The sequence below is a fragment of the Bison bison genome, unplaced genomic scaffold (assembly GCF_000754665.1).
Source record: "Bison bison bison isolate TAMUID 2011002044 unplaced genomic scaffold, Bison_UMD1.0 scf7180017864486, whole genome shotgun sequence".
NCBI classification, from domain to species: Eukaryota; Metazoa; Chordata; class Mammalia; order Artiodactyla; family Bovidae; genus Bison; species Bison bison.
The window spans coordinates 5376430-5395194 of NW_011495046.1; the positions used below are offsets into that span (position 1 = coordinate 5376430).

Genomic DNA, 18765 nt, shown 5'->3' on the forward strand with positions numbered 1-18765 from the left:
GAAGGTTTGGTGCGTCCACAGGCCAAGCTGACAGATCGCAGGCACTGGAGTTCGGCGCTCCGGATTGCTCAGGCACAGGGCTGTCTGCATTTCCACTGCAAACACCCATCCTTCACGGGGTTGGGGTGGGTCATACAATTCACTCCAGGCCCCAAAACCTGGGATCTAAATCCAGGATCATTTCCTCTGAAATGCTGCCTTCACTGAGGCTCAGCTGTTTTGCTCTATTTTAAGGTTTTACTCATTTGCTCCCTCTACAGTGCTGAATCCCCTCCCCCTTCTTTGGGGGGGCCCTCTGATCCTGGAGGCCGGCCTCCTGTACCCCCTGTTCTGCACCCAACTGCGGGGCCACCCAAAGAGCAGAAGCAGGAAGCATGGGCACCAGAACCTGGTCTAAACTACCCGCCCTGTGCCTCCATGTGGCAGGTTTCTGTATGGAAATAATGGCACTGCCGCCGCCACCGGGCTCAACTCCCCCTTAGCCCCAGAGCAGCAGCCCTGGAGCCCCGCACTCCGTCCCAGGGACCCTATGGAGTCAGTGTCAGAAACCACAGTTTCAGGACCAGGGAAGGACAAGGCAGGTGTGTGCATGCCCAGAGCACATGTGCACACAGCAGGACTAGGTACGCCCTGGCCCCACGGTCACACCGGCCACTCAGCCACACGATCAGCAGCCTACCACATGTCTGCCCCGAGCTGACACGTCCACCACCCTGCCCCCACAAGGAGAGCTGGGCTTCAGGGTGGCCTGAGTGACTCCGGAGGTGATGAAAGGAGGACGAGCCACTGTCCACTGAAGAACACGGTCTCCACAAACCGCAGGGAGAGTGTCAAATGCTGCTTCCCAGTGGTGAAGCCTCTGCATTTTCTCCCACTCCTGCCGCAGGCGAGGGGACCCCAGAGGAGCACCCTCCAGAGGCAGAAAAACGGTTCGGCCTCATCCTGTTCACTGAGTCTCTGTTCTGTGACAATGGCAGAGGGGTCTGGCCTGAAGGTCATGTGGTGGGGGCGGGGGCGGGGGTGCGGTGAGGAAGGGGTGAGGGTGACAGATCCCTCAGACCTATGGGCCTGTGGGCTGCAGAGAGGAGCCTGGATTTATTCTGAGAGTAATGCCCCCCCGCCCCAGGGACACAGGCAGGAGTGAGGCCTGAGTCACCTTTGTAGAGATGGTCCGGTCCGTGTGTGACAGTGGACCATGGGGAGGTGACAGGGGGTGGAGGGTCGTCTGGGAGATGGTGACAGATGGCAGGGCTGCTCTGGGAGGGCTGACACCCAGCACAGCTGAAAACTTTTCCTCTGAAAGTTTCTCTTTACCTTCGCTTTATGCTATCAACTCCAGGTAAAGGCAAAGTTAGAAATGAATGACATGGTTGGGCATAGGGGTCAGTGGACAGAGGGACAAGGGCTGTTCCTGGAACAGGCAGGGGGTCTGGAGTCACCTACTTCTGATGTGTGGAGCAAACTCTGGAGTCCCAAGAGTGAGCAGGCTGGCCTCCCACGGCCCCTGCCCTCTCCCCACGCCTCCCCACTGGGCCTGCTGGGTCACCCTGGCCCCACAGGCACTGGGGGCTGGCCCCTCACCCTTCCTCCTGTCCCCAAGGTGGCTTTTTTGCGGGTCCCTCTGAGCAGGAGAGTTACAGCTCCTCCCCTAGCTTCCTCCCACTTCCAGCTCCATGTCCTCCACGGAGGACACACTGCCTCTACACTCCATCTTCTCTCCATCTGTATCTCTTCCCACGAAAACCTGGGTTTCAAGATGACTCTCCCAGCGCCTGGCTCACAGCAGTCACTCAATAAATGAGAGGCAGCTCGGATGGCCACGTGCTGAAAACTGCTGTTTCAGTCCAGGGCTCAGATGTGCCAGCAGACTCAGAGTCCTCAGCAGCTTCACACTCACCTCCTAACTGCTCTCACTTTGAGGCTTTGGAATAAACAAAAGCCACAGAGGAGAGCTTTGAGCCTCTCTGAGTGGGCGCAGCCCAAATTAGCTGTGTTTTCTCTCTGTAGTAACTGATGGAGTTGCAGCGGTTGCAGACAGTGGACAGACTACACGCACGGGTCAGGTCATCAGGGACACACAGCCTCTCCTCCACACAGAAATGCTGCCAAAGGGAGCAAGAGGAACATGATGATGGGAGGTGTTTCTCAAAGTGGCCCAGAGAGTTAACCTCAGAAGTAATTCCTGGTCAAGTCTTAGAATGAATGTGGAGGCAGCAGGAACTGCAGGGCCATCTCCCCACAAATGCTCTCAGCTCTGGAAGCAAGAAGCCTGGGGCCCCGTGACCCTTTCCAGCTGCACAGTCAGCCAAGCCATTCCTTCTGCACTGAACACAGCATGAACCTCAGCCAAGCCCTGCTCTGTTGTCACGTTATAAACACCTGGAGTCAAATCTCTCCATGCCAAGTCTGCTTTCACCTTATTGACTACGCCAAAGCCTTTGACTGTGTGGATCACAATAAACTGTGGGAAATTCTGAAAGAGATGGGAATACCAGACCACCTGACCTGCCTCTTGAGAAACCTGTTGCAGGTCAGGAAGCAACAGTTAGAACTGGACATGGAACAACAGACTGGTTCCAAATAGGAAAAGGAGTACATCAAGGCTGTATATTGTCACCCTGCTTATTTAACTTATATGCAGAGTACATCATGAGAAACGCTGGACTGGAGGAAGCACAAACTGTAATCAAGATTTCCGGGAGAGATATCAATAACCTCAGATATGTAGATGACACCACCCTTATGGCAGAAAGTGAAAAAGAACTAAAGAGCCTCTTGATGAAAGTGAAAGAGGAGAGTGAAAAAGTTGGCTTAAAGCTCAACATTCAAAAAACGAAGATCATGGCATCCGGTCCCATCACTTCATGGCAAATAGATGGGGAAACAGTGGAAACAGTGGGTGACTTTATTTTTCTGGGCTCCAAAATCACTGCAGATGGTGACTGCAGCCATGAAATTAAAAGACGCTTACTCCTTGGAAGGAAAGTTATGACCAACCTAGATAGCATATTGAAAAGCAGAGATATTACTTTGCCAACAAAGGTCCGTCTAGTCAAGGCTATGGTTTTTCCTGTGGTCATGTATGGATGTGAGAGTTGGACTATGAAGAAAGCTGAGAGCCGAAGAATTGATGCTTTTGAACTGTGGTGTTGGAGAAGACTCTTGAGAGTCCCTTGGACTGCAGGGAGATCCAACCAGTCCATCCTAAAGGAGATCAGTCCTGGGTGTTCATTGGAAGGACTGATGTTGAAGCTGAAACTCCAATACTTTGGCCACTTGATGGGAAGAGCTGACTCATTGGAAAAGACTCTGATGCTGGGAAAGATTGAAGGCAGGAGGAGAACAGGACGACAGAGGATGACATGGTTGGATGGCATCACCAACTCGATGAACATGGGTTTGGGTGAACTCCGGGAGCTGGTGATGGACAGGGAGGCCTGGCGTGCTGTGGTTCATGCGGTCTCAAATAGTCGGACACGACTGAGCGACTGAACTGAACTGAAGGAGGCCCACCCAAGGGGCAGGTATCCCTGCCAAGGTCCACCCCTGGTCCACCCCTGGCCACATGGAATCTGCAAAAGATCCTTTTCCCCAACTTATTTCTCAGACACAGGTCCATCCAGACCCACTATCAGGCTTGGGGCTGAGCCTGGGCTTTCTGGGCAACGTTAATGCTCACTGAAGTTTCTGAGTCACTGACTGGATGGGATGAGTCAGGGTGGGAGGAGGGAAGTCGAGCAAAGGCACCTGTTGAAACCACGGCCAAGGGGAGGGCAGGCGGGAGGGTGCCCAGGGCGGCCTGAGGCGGGGGGTTGCTGAGGAGCCTGTGTCCCTGAGCAGAATGCAGAAGAGTAGACAGCAGCTGAGGACACAGAGATCCCAAGCCTGGGGGCATCCAGTGGGGGGAGCTCAGTTGGCTGAAAAATGGCCCCATCCTCACGTGCCTGGTTTGCAGGGTCACTGCTGCCCACGTGGGGAACACGCGATGGGAAGGGAGGAAAGACGCTGGCACCTGAGCAGAAACAGTCAACGCAGCACAGCCGGCAGCCATCCCCATGCTAGGCGGGCTAAGGCCCCAGGAGAGGCGTGGGCCCCACCGGCAGCCAGGCCGGGCTCCTCCCTGCATTTCAGCTCCAGGTTGCCACACTGTCATTCCGCTGGTCTACGGAAGATGGACATTCACTCGTGGCAGCGCCTCTGCTTTCTTCTTGGCCCTCTTGCAGCTGGACAGCTCCAGAGAGGCTGGCAGTTCAAGGCCCAGAGGGACTGGTCTCACAGGACTTGCTAGGTCCCTGTGTGCTAATAAGCAGGCACGCTGAAAGGGTCCCAGCTAAGACCTTGGTGATGGCTGGTGGCTTAGTCCGTATATAATAGTTTGACTTCTATGAAACACTGGCCCACAACCAAACAACACTACACAAATGAACTAACTGCCTACTGTGTGCCGAGTACTATGCCAGGACGAGAAGAGAAAGGAATTGTCATTGGTCTGGCCTCAAACTGGCTCCCTATGCAGCTGTAGAGACAGGATGACAGGGAATATACCTGTTTACATGTTACCTTGTATGCATCACATTGTAAGATGTAACTGCACAAACAGTTCAAAAAGTGCTACAGGGGAGAGCGGTCAGGAAGAGCTGGTAGCTATGCACCTACTGGCCTCTGTGGAGGACCCAGGACCACATCCCATTGCTCAGATTGTGCCTTGGGGTGCAGACCTGAGGGACACTGAGGTCCTTCTCTCTCTGATGGAGCCCCGTCAGCTCCACCCACCTCGTTCCCTCACCCAGCCTGCCCTGTGGTGACTGGGCGTCACCTGTAGGGGAAGCCCATTAGCTCTTCATGAAGGCACAGTCTGAACCTGGACACAGAAATGTGGGCAGAGCTCATGTCCAGGTCCAGAGGGGGAACCCCCGCCCCAGCTGCCCACTGATGGTGCTCATGATGGTGCTCATGAGAAACAGGACATGAAGAAGAAAACGGAAAAACAAAACAGAGCTTCAAGCACCATCACGTCTCCCCAGTGTTCTGTGGCAGGGACCCCTGAGCAGTTCCTCTCTTGTTTCTTCCTTGGGACTTTGTCAGGTCACCTCTGGTGTGGCAGAATCAGGGTGGCGTGAGAGTCAGGAGCTGGGTGAGGAAGCAGGGGTTACCCTGGCTCGGGAGACATGGAGGAGCCCCACCCCCCGGCCCACCTGGAGTGCTGGTCACAGAACAGTGTTTGGACGTGGTTGTAACCTGTCTCCATGGAGAACAATGACCCCAGAGACTTGCACCTGGCCCTCACTTCTCTGGTGGAAGCTGTTTACTCTAGGCCCTGAGCTGAGGGGCCTCAGCACGGGAGAGCCACAGCTGACCCACAGACTTCCTGTTCTGCAGAAAATACCCCTCGGGGATCTTAATTTTATCATCCTTGTTTGTCCCCAACTACAATTATATCAGTTACTGCAATATAATTGACATATGACACTGTGCTAAAGTACACAAGTAATGGTTTGCCACCCTTATTTCAAAATTCTAATCCATCACAGGTTCACAAGAAGGAGCAACAAGGACCATGTTTACCCTCTCCTCTGAAATGCTAAACACAGGTTAAAGAAACATGGCTTTCAGACATGGAACACTGGCCAGTTGAGGAGTGAAGAACCTCACACACCGCAGGACACGCAGTTGAAAACATAGCTTTAGAAGGGCGTCTAATCAGCCCCACACTGAGGCGCCCTCGTTCTGCCTAACAAGCTATGAGCAAGGCACGAAAAGCATCACACAGCCTCTCCGTGCATAGCTCAGTACATCCCAGGACGGCATGCAAATGCTGGTAGGCATGCAAGAACACCCCACATCCGAAAAGGCAAATTCACAACACCGCATCCCCTCAGAGGTGCTAGGCAGGCAAAGCGGTAGGGAATGCAGCCCATAAACCAACTGGGTCAGTATTCACAGGGCAAGAGGTCATCAGCGGACCTAGAACCAGAACCAGCCAGAACCCAGAGTCGGTGGGGAAGCACCAGTGGACACCCCGACCACACTCCCCACGTCCGAGCAGCGAGGCCAGTGTGCACATCAGGAGACACCCCAAGGACACGAGGAAGACACTATCCATCTTCTAAAGACCAGTTCCCTGGATACCCAGCCCATCCGTCCGTGGCACAGAGGCCCTGTCCATTTGTCCGTCCATCTATCTGTTGGGCACATGCTTCCCATGTGCCACCCCATCAAGGCCGCTTCCTACCTTCTTCCACACAGGTGGGGCCTGAAGCCCCAGAGTCAAACAAAACCCTCTAGGAAAGAATGGGGCAGGGGGGTGGTTGTTACAAGATGCCCCAGGGAGATTCTGGGGCCGGTTCTACCCACCCACCTGCTGGCCATGAGGGAGGCCATGGGATGGGAGAGTCTCAGGAATAGCTGCCGCCACGTGAACGCACCTCGAGCTTCACAGTCAATCGTCCAGATGTGGCTGCAAGTTGCTGGTTTTGAACTGATTCATCAGGCCACTAGCCTGGGGGCCTGGGGGTCTGCGTGGCTGCGCAACAAGGGTCCCATCCCACTGACTCTCTCTGGAGAACCCACCTGGCTGCACACCTTCCCTGACCCTCTAACAGCCTGACGGTCACACAGCCATCCCCATGTCAGCCAGGGCCACTTCATAGAAGCTGGCAATGCTGGTCGTTTGTAGGTAGGAAAGAAAGAAAAAGTAGCTAGAAGAGGCCCTTTTCTGAGACAGCCCCTCTGCTCAGAGTCACTGCCCTGACTCCCTGGGTGGCTGAGAGAGTGGGAACGGCTGGCCAGGTCCCTCAGATGCTGTGAGGGCCTCCCATCCCTTCCAGTGGCCTCAGGTAGCCTGTGGGTCCAGAGTCGGACCAGGAGAGCAGCCTTCCAGCACCCCTCAACATCCCCCAATGGGAGCAAGAAGTCAGAACCCCAACCCCTCACCTCCCTACTCCCCAGTGGGAGCAGGAAGTCAGAAACCCCCACCCCTAACCCCCCAATGAGAGCAGGAAGTCAGAACCCCACCTCCCAGAGCTATGCATGCCCAACATGCAGGGTTTCTTTTCCAGGAGCTGTGCCCTCCAACCAGGGACACCCCAGCAGGTCTATCCACCTGGATCCCAAGTACACCTAGGGTCTGTGGAGGCACTGAGGTTTGGATGGGGCTCAGAGCTCCTGTGTCTTTCTGTTTTTCCTGAGCCTGGGCGTGGACCTTCCACTAGAAGCCAAGGACCCTCCCCAGCCTCCTCCCTGGAAACACTCTGCCTGCCCCAGGGCCTGAGACAAAGGTGAAGAAACAGCCAGCAGTTACTGGGTCAGCAAACCCCATGTGTGCGGGGCAGCCCGCACCTTTGAAACAGAACAGACAGCAACAACGCTGTTTGTCTCCAGGGATGTTGGCAGCTCTGATACCACAGTTGGAGATGGACGCTCAGAATAACATGCTCTCTTCATAAGGCAAAGTGACAAGGAGACGATAGTGCTCCAGGAGCAAGAAAGGCCAAGTTCAACATCGCAATTAGCGGAGGCTCAAGCGACTTCCACAGCAATCATCGCGCTGAAGACCAAGCCTCTCACATGGGAAGCAGTTGCCATTAGCAACCATACCATTTTGGGCATTACATCTATTTGGCTAAATCAAGACTTGAGTTTTTGCTTCCATCTTTTCCCGGATCTGTAAATAGCACCAATCAGCCTCAGGGATCAGCCAAGGCCTGCAGCAGCACCAGCAGATGGAGGCTTGGATCCGGTCCCAAGGTCAGAACTCTCTGGAAGCCCCCTGCCCGGAATGAGGCTGCCCCCACTTTCTGGGGCTCACCCAGCCTCCCCACCTCCTCATCCAGGATACAGGCATCTGCAGGTACCCCACGGCCATGGGAGATCAGGGCGGATCCTGATCCCAGCGTGTGGGGCAGCAGAAGGGGGAGCAGGAGCCAGAGGATAGGCCCACCAGATACACACATGGCTCCAGGTTCAGGACACAGGCTCTCAACAGACACCACTATGGACGCGTCCATCCAGCTGTGTGGACGGATGGACGCGGGCAGCTCTGATGGATATCGAGGGTCAGTGGGAGGGAGACAGGACTCCTGCAGCACCACTATGGACACCCCCACCTCCACTCTCCAGCCCCTCACGCCCACGTGGAGCCCCTCACACCCACATGCAGCCCTGGGCTGCAGCCTGCAGCGCACAGCCCTCTCCTCTGGGCTATGTCCTCTCCTCCTTGAAAGCCGCCCTCATTGATCACTGCACCTGCTCTGTGGCTGTGGTGCCCGCAGCCGCACATCTGTCCTCTGGCATGTCCACCACTGCTCGGCTGACTAGGAGCCTGCCCAGCCTCCACGTCTTCCTTGGTTTCCTGCCCCTCATGGGTCTCAACACCTCAGGTGAAGTCCCCAAATCACCTCCTACTGCGTCCTGAACACTCTTGACAAACAACCTTCTGCGGAGAGGCTGAGATGAGGACAGCTGGGCGCAGACCTTCAATGCCCCCTCCTCATCTCTTGTTCCTTCCGAGACCCTCCTCTCCAGCCACCTCCTCCCTGAGGGCAGTCAGGTCAGCCCCTCTACCCCTGGGGTGTGGGCGACCCTATCTGTGATGGAGCTTCTGCTGCAACTGCAGGTGGGGCTGACCTCCACCCCATCTGTGGGGACAGTGAGCCCCATCCAGTCCTCAGGGCTCTGGGGACTCAAAGACCTCCCACCTTGGCCTGGTCCACCAGAGCAGCCCTAATATGTTTTGGCTCTAAGACTCCAGAGTCACCCCTAGGCTCCTCGCACCTCCTCAGAGTCTCCCACTCCCTGCTCACCTCTGCTTCCAGACTTCTCCCCCTCCACAGAGTGGTCTTCCTGGGATCAGCTCTTCTCACTACAGGGCAGGGGTCCCCGGGGAAGCTCCTGAGCCGTGCTGGCCCCTTGCGCAAAGGCGCAGCCGCCTCGGCCCTCCGGGTGCGGATTCCAGTGACCGTCCACAAGGACGTGAGGATCCAAGTCAATCGGCCTCCAGGGGCCCAGAGCACAAAATGAGGAAACACTGGGCTCCAGTTTGGGGCATCGTGATAGGCTCTTAGGAACGTCCCATGGCTGTCTCTGAGTGGCCCCTCGAGGGTCTGCCTAGGAAGAGGTTCTACTGACTAAAGACATCGGTGGGGTCTGACTCTGCACATCTGGACGGTGCTGAGTGGTTTCTGGGTCTGAAGCAATAGGATGGAGACCACCCCAGGCACTGGGGCAAATGCACAGGTGAGGACAGGGGTCCATACCAGGAGCCAGAGGGCAGAGTGTGTGCCCCTGAGTGCCCCTCACGAGGTGCCAGAGAGGAGCATGTACGTGGGTGTGGCCTTACTGCTGGGGAGGGTCTCAGAATTTCCTGGGCAGGTGATCCAGAGTGAGTGTGAGAACTGCAGGGGGCAGGACATTTAGGAAATGGAGGGAAAGGGCCAGAAATGTGGCTGGAAAAGCAGAGGAGGCCAAGGTGCAGAGAGCCCTGGCTGCCTGCCCCAGAGAGCAGCCTCCATCCTGCAGGACCCAGAGCCCACTGGCCCACAGGGCTCAACAAAGGCAAAGCTGGCCACATCCTGGGAATCATGTGCAGCGCACCCTGAACTGGGGACCGTGGGCTCTGAGTGGGGGCACTGGGAGCCGAGTCGAGAGACGTCCACCTGCGATCGCAGTCGGCTCTGAGCCTCTCTGTTGGCTCATCGGTCGCATGGGGGCAGGGGGTGCAGTCCTGGTGTTCATGCTCTGGATGTGTGAGAGGCGGGACGAGGACTACTCAGAAGGGTCCAGGGTGCAGGCACCGCCCACGGCAACCAGGACTTGAAAGGTCAAAGGTTGTGGACACTCCCCACTTGGCCACTGCCTGTGACACATTCACTGGATACCTACGGCACATCAGCCATCAGCCCCAGAGAAAAGGCAGGAAGCCCCAAGTGTGCTCCACTCCAGGAACCGGCCGCTGACCAGCCACTCCAAACCTAGAGTCCGGGACCCTCAACATCTGTTTGGTTGCTGGCAGAATCAGGTGCAGGGTGTGGGCGGGGGAAGGGGGCAGGTGCCTCTGGGGGAAACCCAGAGAGTCTTGGAGAAGGAAACAGGGCTCAGGCTCAGTTGTAAAGAGAGAAGCAGAAGTCCACAGGGGAGCCCTGCCTCCTGCCACATGGTGAGACAAGGGAGTGACCCACAGGTCAACCCCACCTGAATTCAGAAGACTGTGGGGCAGCTTGCTTCTCTTTAGAAGAGGGGCTCCAAGACCAGGGCACCCTGGGGTCTAGTGAAACAAACCACAAAGGGCAAGAGAAGGGTTGGGAGTCTGGCCTCACCTCCACCTGCAGGCAGTGGGGTTAGGGCACTGTCTCACCTCCAGGTACAGCAGCGGGAGGGGCTGGGGCAGGGCCTCACTTCCAGGTACAGCAGGGGGCAGAGCTGGGGCAGGACCTCACCTCCAGGTACATCATGGGGGCGGGGCAGTGCGGGGGTCTCACCTCCACGTATAGCAGTGGGAATATCCCGATCTTGTCTCTCAGCTTTCCCTCTGCCCAGTTGTCATCCACTCTTCTGATTACGGTCAAGACTTCATCCTGGAAGTGGCCCATGGAGACAAGCCCAGGGACATGCACAAAACAGACACAGAAACAGAACCAAGAGATCAGTCAGTGTCACTGATGCCAAGGGAAGACTCTAAGTGATGACTTGTTATGAGATCTGACATGAAAACCGTTCATCCCCACATCTTCACCCGTGATCGCTTTTCCTCTCTGGTATTGATTAGAGGCCAAGACCCTCTGAAGGAAGTGTATGGCAATTTACAATCTAGTGAGCACTTTAAAATTCATGTTCCTAATAATTACTTATGGATAAGATTGTTTTCAATAAATATAAATTCAACTAATCCTTTCTGTGTTTCTACCTCCATCAAAGCACAAAATATGACCCAATCCAACTCATTTACTTAGAGTCGTGGAAGTCTGAACAAGCCTGTTAAATTCTTGTCACGCCAGACATTATCAAGGATAGAGGCAGAAGGTGGACAGAGGCAGAGACAGGAGGGTCGTGAAGCAGGGAGACAGGTGGCCAGAGAGGGTGGCCCCACCTAATGCCCACACAGGTGCCCAAAGCTGATAGGACAGTCAAGGGTGGCAGAGGACGAGGAGCAAGGGGACGACCTGCCTGGTGCACCCACAGGTGCAGGGACAGCCGACAAGGTGGGGGCGGGATGAGGAGTGAGGGGATGACTGGCAGCAGCGAGCGTCGGGCCCAGGCTGGTGAGGCCAGGGGAACAGTGGAACCATTCAGGGGCGACCAGGAGAGCCCTGTGCCCACAATGAACTCCACTCAGATTCAGCCAAAGGGTGGCGCCGAGATCCTGCCGATGGTGCAAAGGAAAAGAATCGCAGGCTTCTTATAAGTCAGCGCTTTTGCAAAAGCAAAATAAATCAAACAACAAAAAAAAAGACATTTAAATTTGTAAAATTAAAAAGAAAAAAAATGCCAGATTAATTTTGGTAAAAAAAAATAAAATACACAATATCCACACTGTTATTTGAGACTGGTCAAGAAACTAGACCGAAAGAAATAAAAGAAAAAAATAGGAAGTATAAATACTGGGAAAAAGACCATACAATTTTCTACCTAGAAAAACAGTATCAATTAAAAATTAGAATAAGTAAGAACTTGAGAAAGGCTGCTAATTTTAAAATAAATACATAAAAATCATTGGTTTCCCCATCTACCACCAATAATCAGTTAGAAAATGTGATTAAAATTGGCTGATCATTAAAAAAATAAAGTCGATTCTCTAATTCACTGTATATGCTAAAATTAATTCCATAAGTATTAATGATTTAAATGTTAGGGAAAAGAAAAAAAAAACCTTGAAAGTCCAAGAAGAAAATATGAATAGATGTTTAATCTTGAACTGGGGATGGTCATAAGAGGTAAATAACAAAGATTTGGCTAGAGAAAAATGAAGTTCTCTACGTTAAAAACAGAAGAACAAGACAAAAAGGCAAATACTCTAGAAAAACACTTGCAGGGAACTCGAAGGAAAGACTGAATATTCTTGCTACAAGAGGACTTAGAAAAAGTCTCGAAGGAAAGACTGAATATTCTTGCTACATGAGGACTGCAGGAAAAAGAGATAAATACCTTAAAAGGAAAACAGGCCAAGGGCAAAAAATCACATAATTTACAAAAAGGAAGAAAAGCAAACTGTTGTTAAATACATTTTAAAATGTAATACCTAACATTCAAAAAGTACAACTTTAGAGAGGAAAATTCCTTCTCTCCTCTTTGTTCTTTGGGTGTCTATCAGATAAGCAGGGATGAACAGAAGCCAGCCAGTGTGGTCCGTGTGAAGTCTACAGGCACTTGACCACTGCTGTCAGGGATATAAACTTATGGAAGCAGTTTGGCAAGTCCTATCAAATGTGAGAGCCTGCATACACACTGACCTGAAAGAACATTTCTAGAGCCTCTTTCTTAAGAAGATCAAAGACACGCAAGAAGATTCAGCTCTGAGCATGCTCATTACAGTGTTTGCTCAACTAGAGAAAAACTAGAGACAAATGTACAAAGAGGGCTAGTTCTATAACTCATGGTATGTCCACCAATATAACGCCAGTCACCCAGTGCTGCCTAAGGAGGATGGGAAGGTGGAGATGCTCACAGTCTGGAGGTGCAGCAATTCAGAAGATGGGACCCTAAAAACAGAACCTCTCTTCCCCCACTAAAAAGCCAATTTACAGCAGCACTTTTCACGCGGTACATTGTGTCTGAATACCAAAAAGGAAAAAAATCACTGCTGCTGCTGCTAAGTCGCTTCAGTCGTGTCCGACTCTGTTCGACCCCATAGACGGCAGCCCACCAGGTTCCCCCGTCCCTGGGATTCTCCAGGCAAGAACACTGGAGTGGGTTGCCATTTCCTTCTCCAATGCATGAAAGTGAAAAGTGAAAGTGAAGTCGCTCAGTCGTGTCCGACTCTTAGCGACCCCATGGACTGCAGCCTACCAGGCTCCTCCGTCCATGGGATTTTCCAGGCGAGAGTACTGGAGTGGGTTGCCATTGCCTTCTCCAAAAAATCACTAGGTGTCCTAAAAGGCAAAAAATAGTTTGAAGACAAAGAGCAAGCATCAGAACCAGACTTAGATATGGAAGGAATGTTGGAATTATCAAACAGGGAATTTAAAACAACCATGGTTAATATGCTAAGGGCTCTAATGCATTAGGTAGGCAGCATGCAAAAACAGGTAGGCATTGCAAACTGGCAGGTGGTACCTCCTAGAAAGAACTGCAAAGAAATGCTGGAGATCAAAAGCACTGCAACAGAAATAATGACTTTTAGAGGCTTATTAGTAGATTTAACACAGCTGAGGAAAGAGTCTCTGAGCTTAAGGATGTCTCAATAGAAACCTCTCAAACTGAAAAGCAAAGAGAACAAAGACAAAAAAATAAAAATCCATAACAGAATGGAATATCCAAAAATTGTAGGATAACTACAAGAGGTGTAATATACACATAATGGGAATACAGGAAGGAGAAGAAAGAAAAAAATAAACAAAAGAGATATTTGACACAACAATAACTGAGGATTCTATAGCCTGCAAAATAATTCCTTCATCAATAGTGAGGGAGAAATAAAGACTTTCTGAGACAAACAAAAATTGAGGAAATTTGTTGCCAGGAAACCTGCCTTGCAAAAAATGTTAAAATAAGTTCCTTAGAAGAAAAGCTGCATAGGTCAAAACCTTTGAATCTACATAAAGAAAGAACATTGGAGAAGGAATAAGTGAAGGTAAAAGAAAAAATAGTTCACAATAATAACAGCAACAATGAATCTGATTAAGTATACCTATCTACCTACCACATATATGCATATCTATGTATACATAAGTATATATTACATAGTATGTAAGTATATTGGAGACGGGCATGGCAACCCACTCCAGTATTCTTGCCTGGAGAATCCCGTGGACAGAAGAGCCTCGTGGGCTACAGTCCATGGGGTTGCAAAGAGTTGAACATGACTGAGTGACTAACACACACACAGATGTAAGTATATATATTATGTATATTGACATCCACGTTAAATGAGTATCAGCAATGATACAAAGGACAAGAGGAAGTAATTAGGAATATTTTATTATTATAAGGTACCCACACTGTACAGTGTCATTTGAAAGTGGACTTGGATTAGTTGTAAATGTGTATTGCAATTTCTAGGGAAACCACTAAAAAAATTGTTTTAAAGGTACAACTGATATGCTAAGACAGGAAAGAAAATGCAATCATATAAATTGCTCAATCAAGACTATAAAAGGCAAAGGAGAGTAGAAAACAAAATAGGAACAAAAATCAAAGACAACAAATAGAAAACAAAGGTGGTAAATATTAATCCAACAATATCAACAATCACATTTAATAGCAATAGTCTAAATGTACAAATTGAAAGAGAATGTCATGGTGGATTAAAAATAAACAAGACCCAAGCAGATGTTGTCTACAAGAAACCCACTTTAAATATAAAGATACGTATAAGTGAAAAATAATGAGATAAGGAAAGATATACCACACTAACACTATTCAAAAGAAAGCTGCAATAGCTATAAAGGAGAAACAACACAAATCACTAATATTAGTAATGAAAGAGGGGACATGACCACAGATACCTTGGGCATTAAAAAGATAATAAAGAAATATTATGAACAAATCTATGCCCACAGATTTAATAAACAAAATGGGCCAATTTCTTTAAAGACACAATCTGCTGAAATTCACACAAGAAAAATACTAATAGACAATCTGAATAAGTCTATATCTGTTAAAGAAATTGAATCACTAATTAATAAACTTCCCAAACAGAAAGCACCAGACCCGGATGGGTTCACTCATGGATTCTACCAACATTTAAGGAAGAAATTATGCCAAATTTTCTAACAATTTCTTTCAGAAAACAGAAGCAGAGGGACTACTTCCTAACTCATTCTATGAGGTCAGCACTATAACATACACGTCACTAAAGAAGATACACAGCTGGCACATGAAATGATACTCCACATCATATGTCATCAGGGATATGCAAATTAAAACAACATGCCACTGCACACGATTATTAATAGAATGACCCAAATCCAGAACAACGGCAACATAAAAAGGATTGTAAAAGGATCAGTGGTTACCAGGAGTTGTGGGGGAGAGAGTGGTGGCCTGTGCAAGCTTCCTGATGGGAGGGACTGGCTGTGGGGAGAACGGGTCTTGCTCTGGTGGGCAAGGCCACACTCAGTAAATCTTTAATCCAATTTTCTGCTGATGGGTGGGACTGTGAGCCCTCTCTATTAGTTGTTTGGCCTGAGGCGGCCCAGTCCTGGAGTCTGCAGTCTCTATGGTAAAGCTATTGGCTGGGCTGCGCACCAGCAAGTGACCAACTTCCTGATATCACTGAGGCTAGTTCCCCACCGCTCTGCTCTGCTCCAACCTGACCCGTACCAGGGACACAACCTCCGTGAGGAGCACTGAGAGCTGAGTGGCACCGCAGAGCCACCAGCACCAAGTTCCATAGGTCCTGCCAACAGTCACACCTTCTCCCACCACCAACACAGGACCCAGAAAACGATGCCTGGGTCCTCGTCAGGCCTCGGATTTGCTGTCATACTTCACACCCTAGGGCTGGGGTAGGCATCTGCTCTGCAGCCTCTTGAGAATGTGAATAAATGCACCCCCTGGGACCCCAGCTGTGTTGGACAGGGCAGGCCCGAGTCCAGGGCACAGTGCGCTGCTCACGGGGGCACCGAGGCCTCTGCGAAATAAGCTGAGCGGCTACGCAGGGACCTCTGGGCAGCACCACTGAAGCTGCAGACTCTCCAGCCTGGGCCAGGGAGTTGGCATCTCAGGATCTGCTGGGCATACCTTCTCTGTCTAGTGCTCAACTCTGCTCTTTTAGGATGTGAGCTGCCAGAGATGCAGGAGGAGAGTGGGTGAAGGGGTCTGGATGAGGGCCAGCAAGACTAGATGGAAACCGCCGCCAGTGGGCAGGTTGGCCGGAGCCCGGTTCCCTAGCGCTGCCCAGGGTGGAGCAACAAGTGTCCTCTTCCTGATGCCAGGACACCAGTGAAGGGCTGGAGAGTGGGACAAGGTCTGGGCCAGTCTGGCCGTGTCAAGGATTTTCTGGATGAAAGTTGCTCTGTGTCATCTTTCCACCTTCAGACACACAACTCTGCTTCACTTCCAGGCTCCCTGGCAAGTGCTCCTCTCGCGGGTCAGTGGATCCCCTAGACCACCTCCCTGTTCCAAGCTCAACCAACATCGAGGGCCAGGGCCCAGAGGCAGAGCTCAGAGTGGTCCTGAGCGGCCTTGAACACACACTGGTCATATGAGGAGTGGACCGCCTTCCTGCTCAGGCTCAGCGGGCAGCACACTGGCAAAGGAGTCAGGCCCCACATCAAGGGGCTTTAACTGCATTTCTAATTAGTTCATCCAACTCTCCCATGTTTGTAGGCCTTCCCTGTGGCTCAGTGGTAAAGAATCCTTCTGCAATGCAGGAGACACAGGTTCAGTTGCTAGGTCTGGAAGATCCTCTGGAGGAGGAAATGGCAATCCACTCCAGCATTCTTGCCTAGAGAATCCCATGGACAGAGGAGCCTGGCGGGCTACAGTCCATAGGGTGGCAAAGACTCGGACACGACTGAGCAATGAAGCATACATACACACATCCCTGTCTGTGCATGACTCCTGCCGGGGAAAAGCCAAGCTGCAGACAGATGAATCTGTTAGGAAGCCCAGGCCTGGGGCTTTTCCTCTCTGACCTGCCAGGAGACTGGGGTCTCTGCCTGCACTGAAGTCCTGGACACCACAGGGTGGCTGGCTGAGTACACTGTCCCCAGCACCCTGTCAAAGGGACGTCTCACACACTGAGGGCCTGGCCCACACCCAGAAAGTTCCCACAGCAGCTCCAAGAAGACTAGCCCTGGGGGCTGGACCATTTCCTAAATGCGCTGTGGGGTGGATCACACATGGGGAACTTGCCCTTCCAGGGGCCTCTGAGCTCCTCAGGCCCCTCTTTTCCTGCAGCCACGTGGTCTCCAAGAGGCAACGAGAAGCAGAGATCAGGGGAAGCCCTTCAGAAACGCCTTGAGAGCGTCATGACTGCCCTCAGGACAGACGACACACGGGGGCCCAGGCTGCTCACAGTGGGCACAGTGGCCTTGACCTGGGGGATGAGGGCTTCCACACCCCTGCGAGTCTGCCCAGATGCAGTTACCAGGACGAGATGGGTGCAGGGGACCCATCTGGGGACTCAGCTCCAATGCGTGTGTCTGTGGAGGAGGCCCAGCCTCGTGGAGTGTCCTGGGCAAAGGCAGAAAGGACAGGAAGCCGCGGGCATGGAGGCGAGCCCCCGATTGGTGCCTGTTTTGAGGCTGGTTCCCAAAATGCCTTTGTTCATTGAATCCTATCAATTCCATTTTATAGTCAAAAAAGATACTCAGAGATGAAGTAAATGATTCAAGTGAAAGTAAAAGTGTTAGTTGCTCAGTCCTGTCCAACTCTTTGTGACTCCATGGTCTGCCCATGAAATTCTCCAGGCAAGAATACTGGAGTGGATTGCCATTCCCTTCTCGAAGGGATCTTCTGGACCCAGGGATTGAACCTGGGTATCCTGCACTGCAAGCAGATTCTTCACCATCTGAGCTACCAGGGAAGCCCTAAATGACCCAAAGTAAGAGATAAAAGTGAAGGTGTCACAATTTGAATCCCATCTCACTCAGGAGCTGAAACTCTGAATACATTTGATTTCTATCAGAACTTGCTTTGGGATTAATGCTGGGCCAATTCACAAAGCAGAGAATCTCCTGATTGAGGAAGGACCAGTAAACACTCAGAGGTGGAGGAAGACTGTGGGGAGGGTTTTGTGGAGCTGCCAGCAGGAGGGGCATCTGCCGGAGTCAGGACATGAGTGGGGCTTTAAATGGGCTTGGCCGGCTCAGAGCAACCAGCACAGCCCCTCCCGTCACATGGAGGGCACTGTCACACGGGTGCCAGTCCGGAGAAACGGGCTGGCAGAGCGGGATGCTGCTCTGCTGTCACCTTGACTCTTCTCATCCACACATGCCCAGCTCGTTGGAGTGGGACTGCTATGAAGTTATAAATTGTGCTTTTTATAGCTTCTCTACCTACGAGAAGTAATTATGCACTCTTCTTCAATGAAACAAAGACTTTGGTTTTAGAATGACTTTAATTAATGCAATTTTAACAAGACTGTTCAAGAGCTGACATCGAAGGTAAGAATCTTGCTTTGATGCACATGCCTCATGCCTTTTAAAACCTCATCCATCTCACCACAATGATGTTTTTTAAAGGGAAGTTAGCACCATCCATGGATTTTAGACGCTCCTTCTTTCCTTGCTGAGTCCAGAAAGGAACATATCCAAACAGCAAAACACTCCCTGGAGGCAAAACCAAGCTGGTCAGAGCCACGTGGTCACTCAAGGTGGTGAGAGGGAGGCTGTTAGAACCAGTATTCCAGGCCAGTGGAGGGAAGCTCAGGCTGTCACGCAGGGTGGCAGGGATGGGGGCGGGGGGAGTGGCGGCTGGAGGGGAGAGAGAACGGGCAGGTGCTTGGACAAGCAGGCTGTGCCCTAACTTAAGGGGTGTGGAGTGGGTGCTGGTGACACACCTGTGTGAACACGGTGGGGAACACGGCCGGGCCATAGCAAGGTCTTCACCAGGAAGCGTGCCCTGCCATCTCCAACTCTCCATGTCAGTCCGTGGATTGAAGAGAAA

General features: G+C 51.6%; 1 protein-coding gene across 1 annotated transcript in view; it reads right to left on the reverse strand.

Annotated features, from left to right (window-relative positions):
* SH3RF3 (SH3 domain containing ring finger 3) overlaps positions 1-18765 on the reverse strand; it is a 161949-nt gene that overhangs the window by 59103 nt on the left and 84081 nt on the right. The window contains exon 4 of the mRNA XM_010863008.1: positions 10476-10571. Within this exon, the coding sequence (XP_010861310.1) occupies positions 10476-10571 (96 nt within the window). The remainder of the gene's footprint in view (positions 1-10475; positions 10572-18765) is intronic.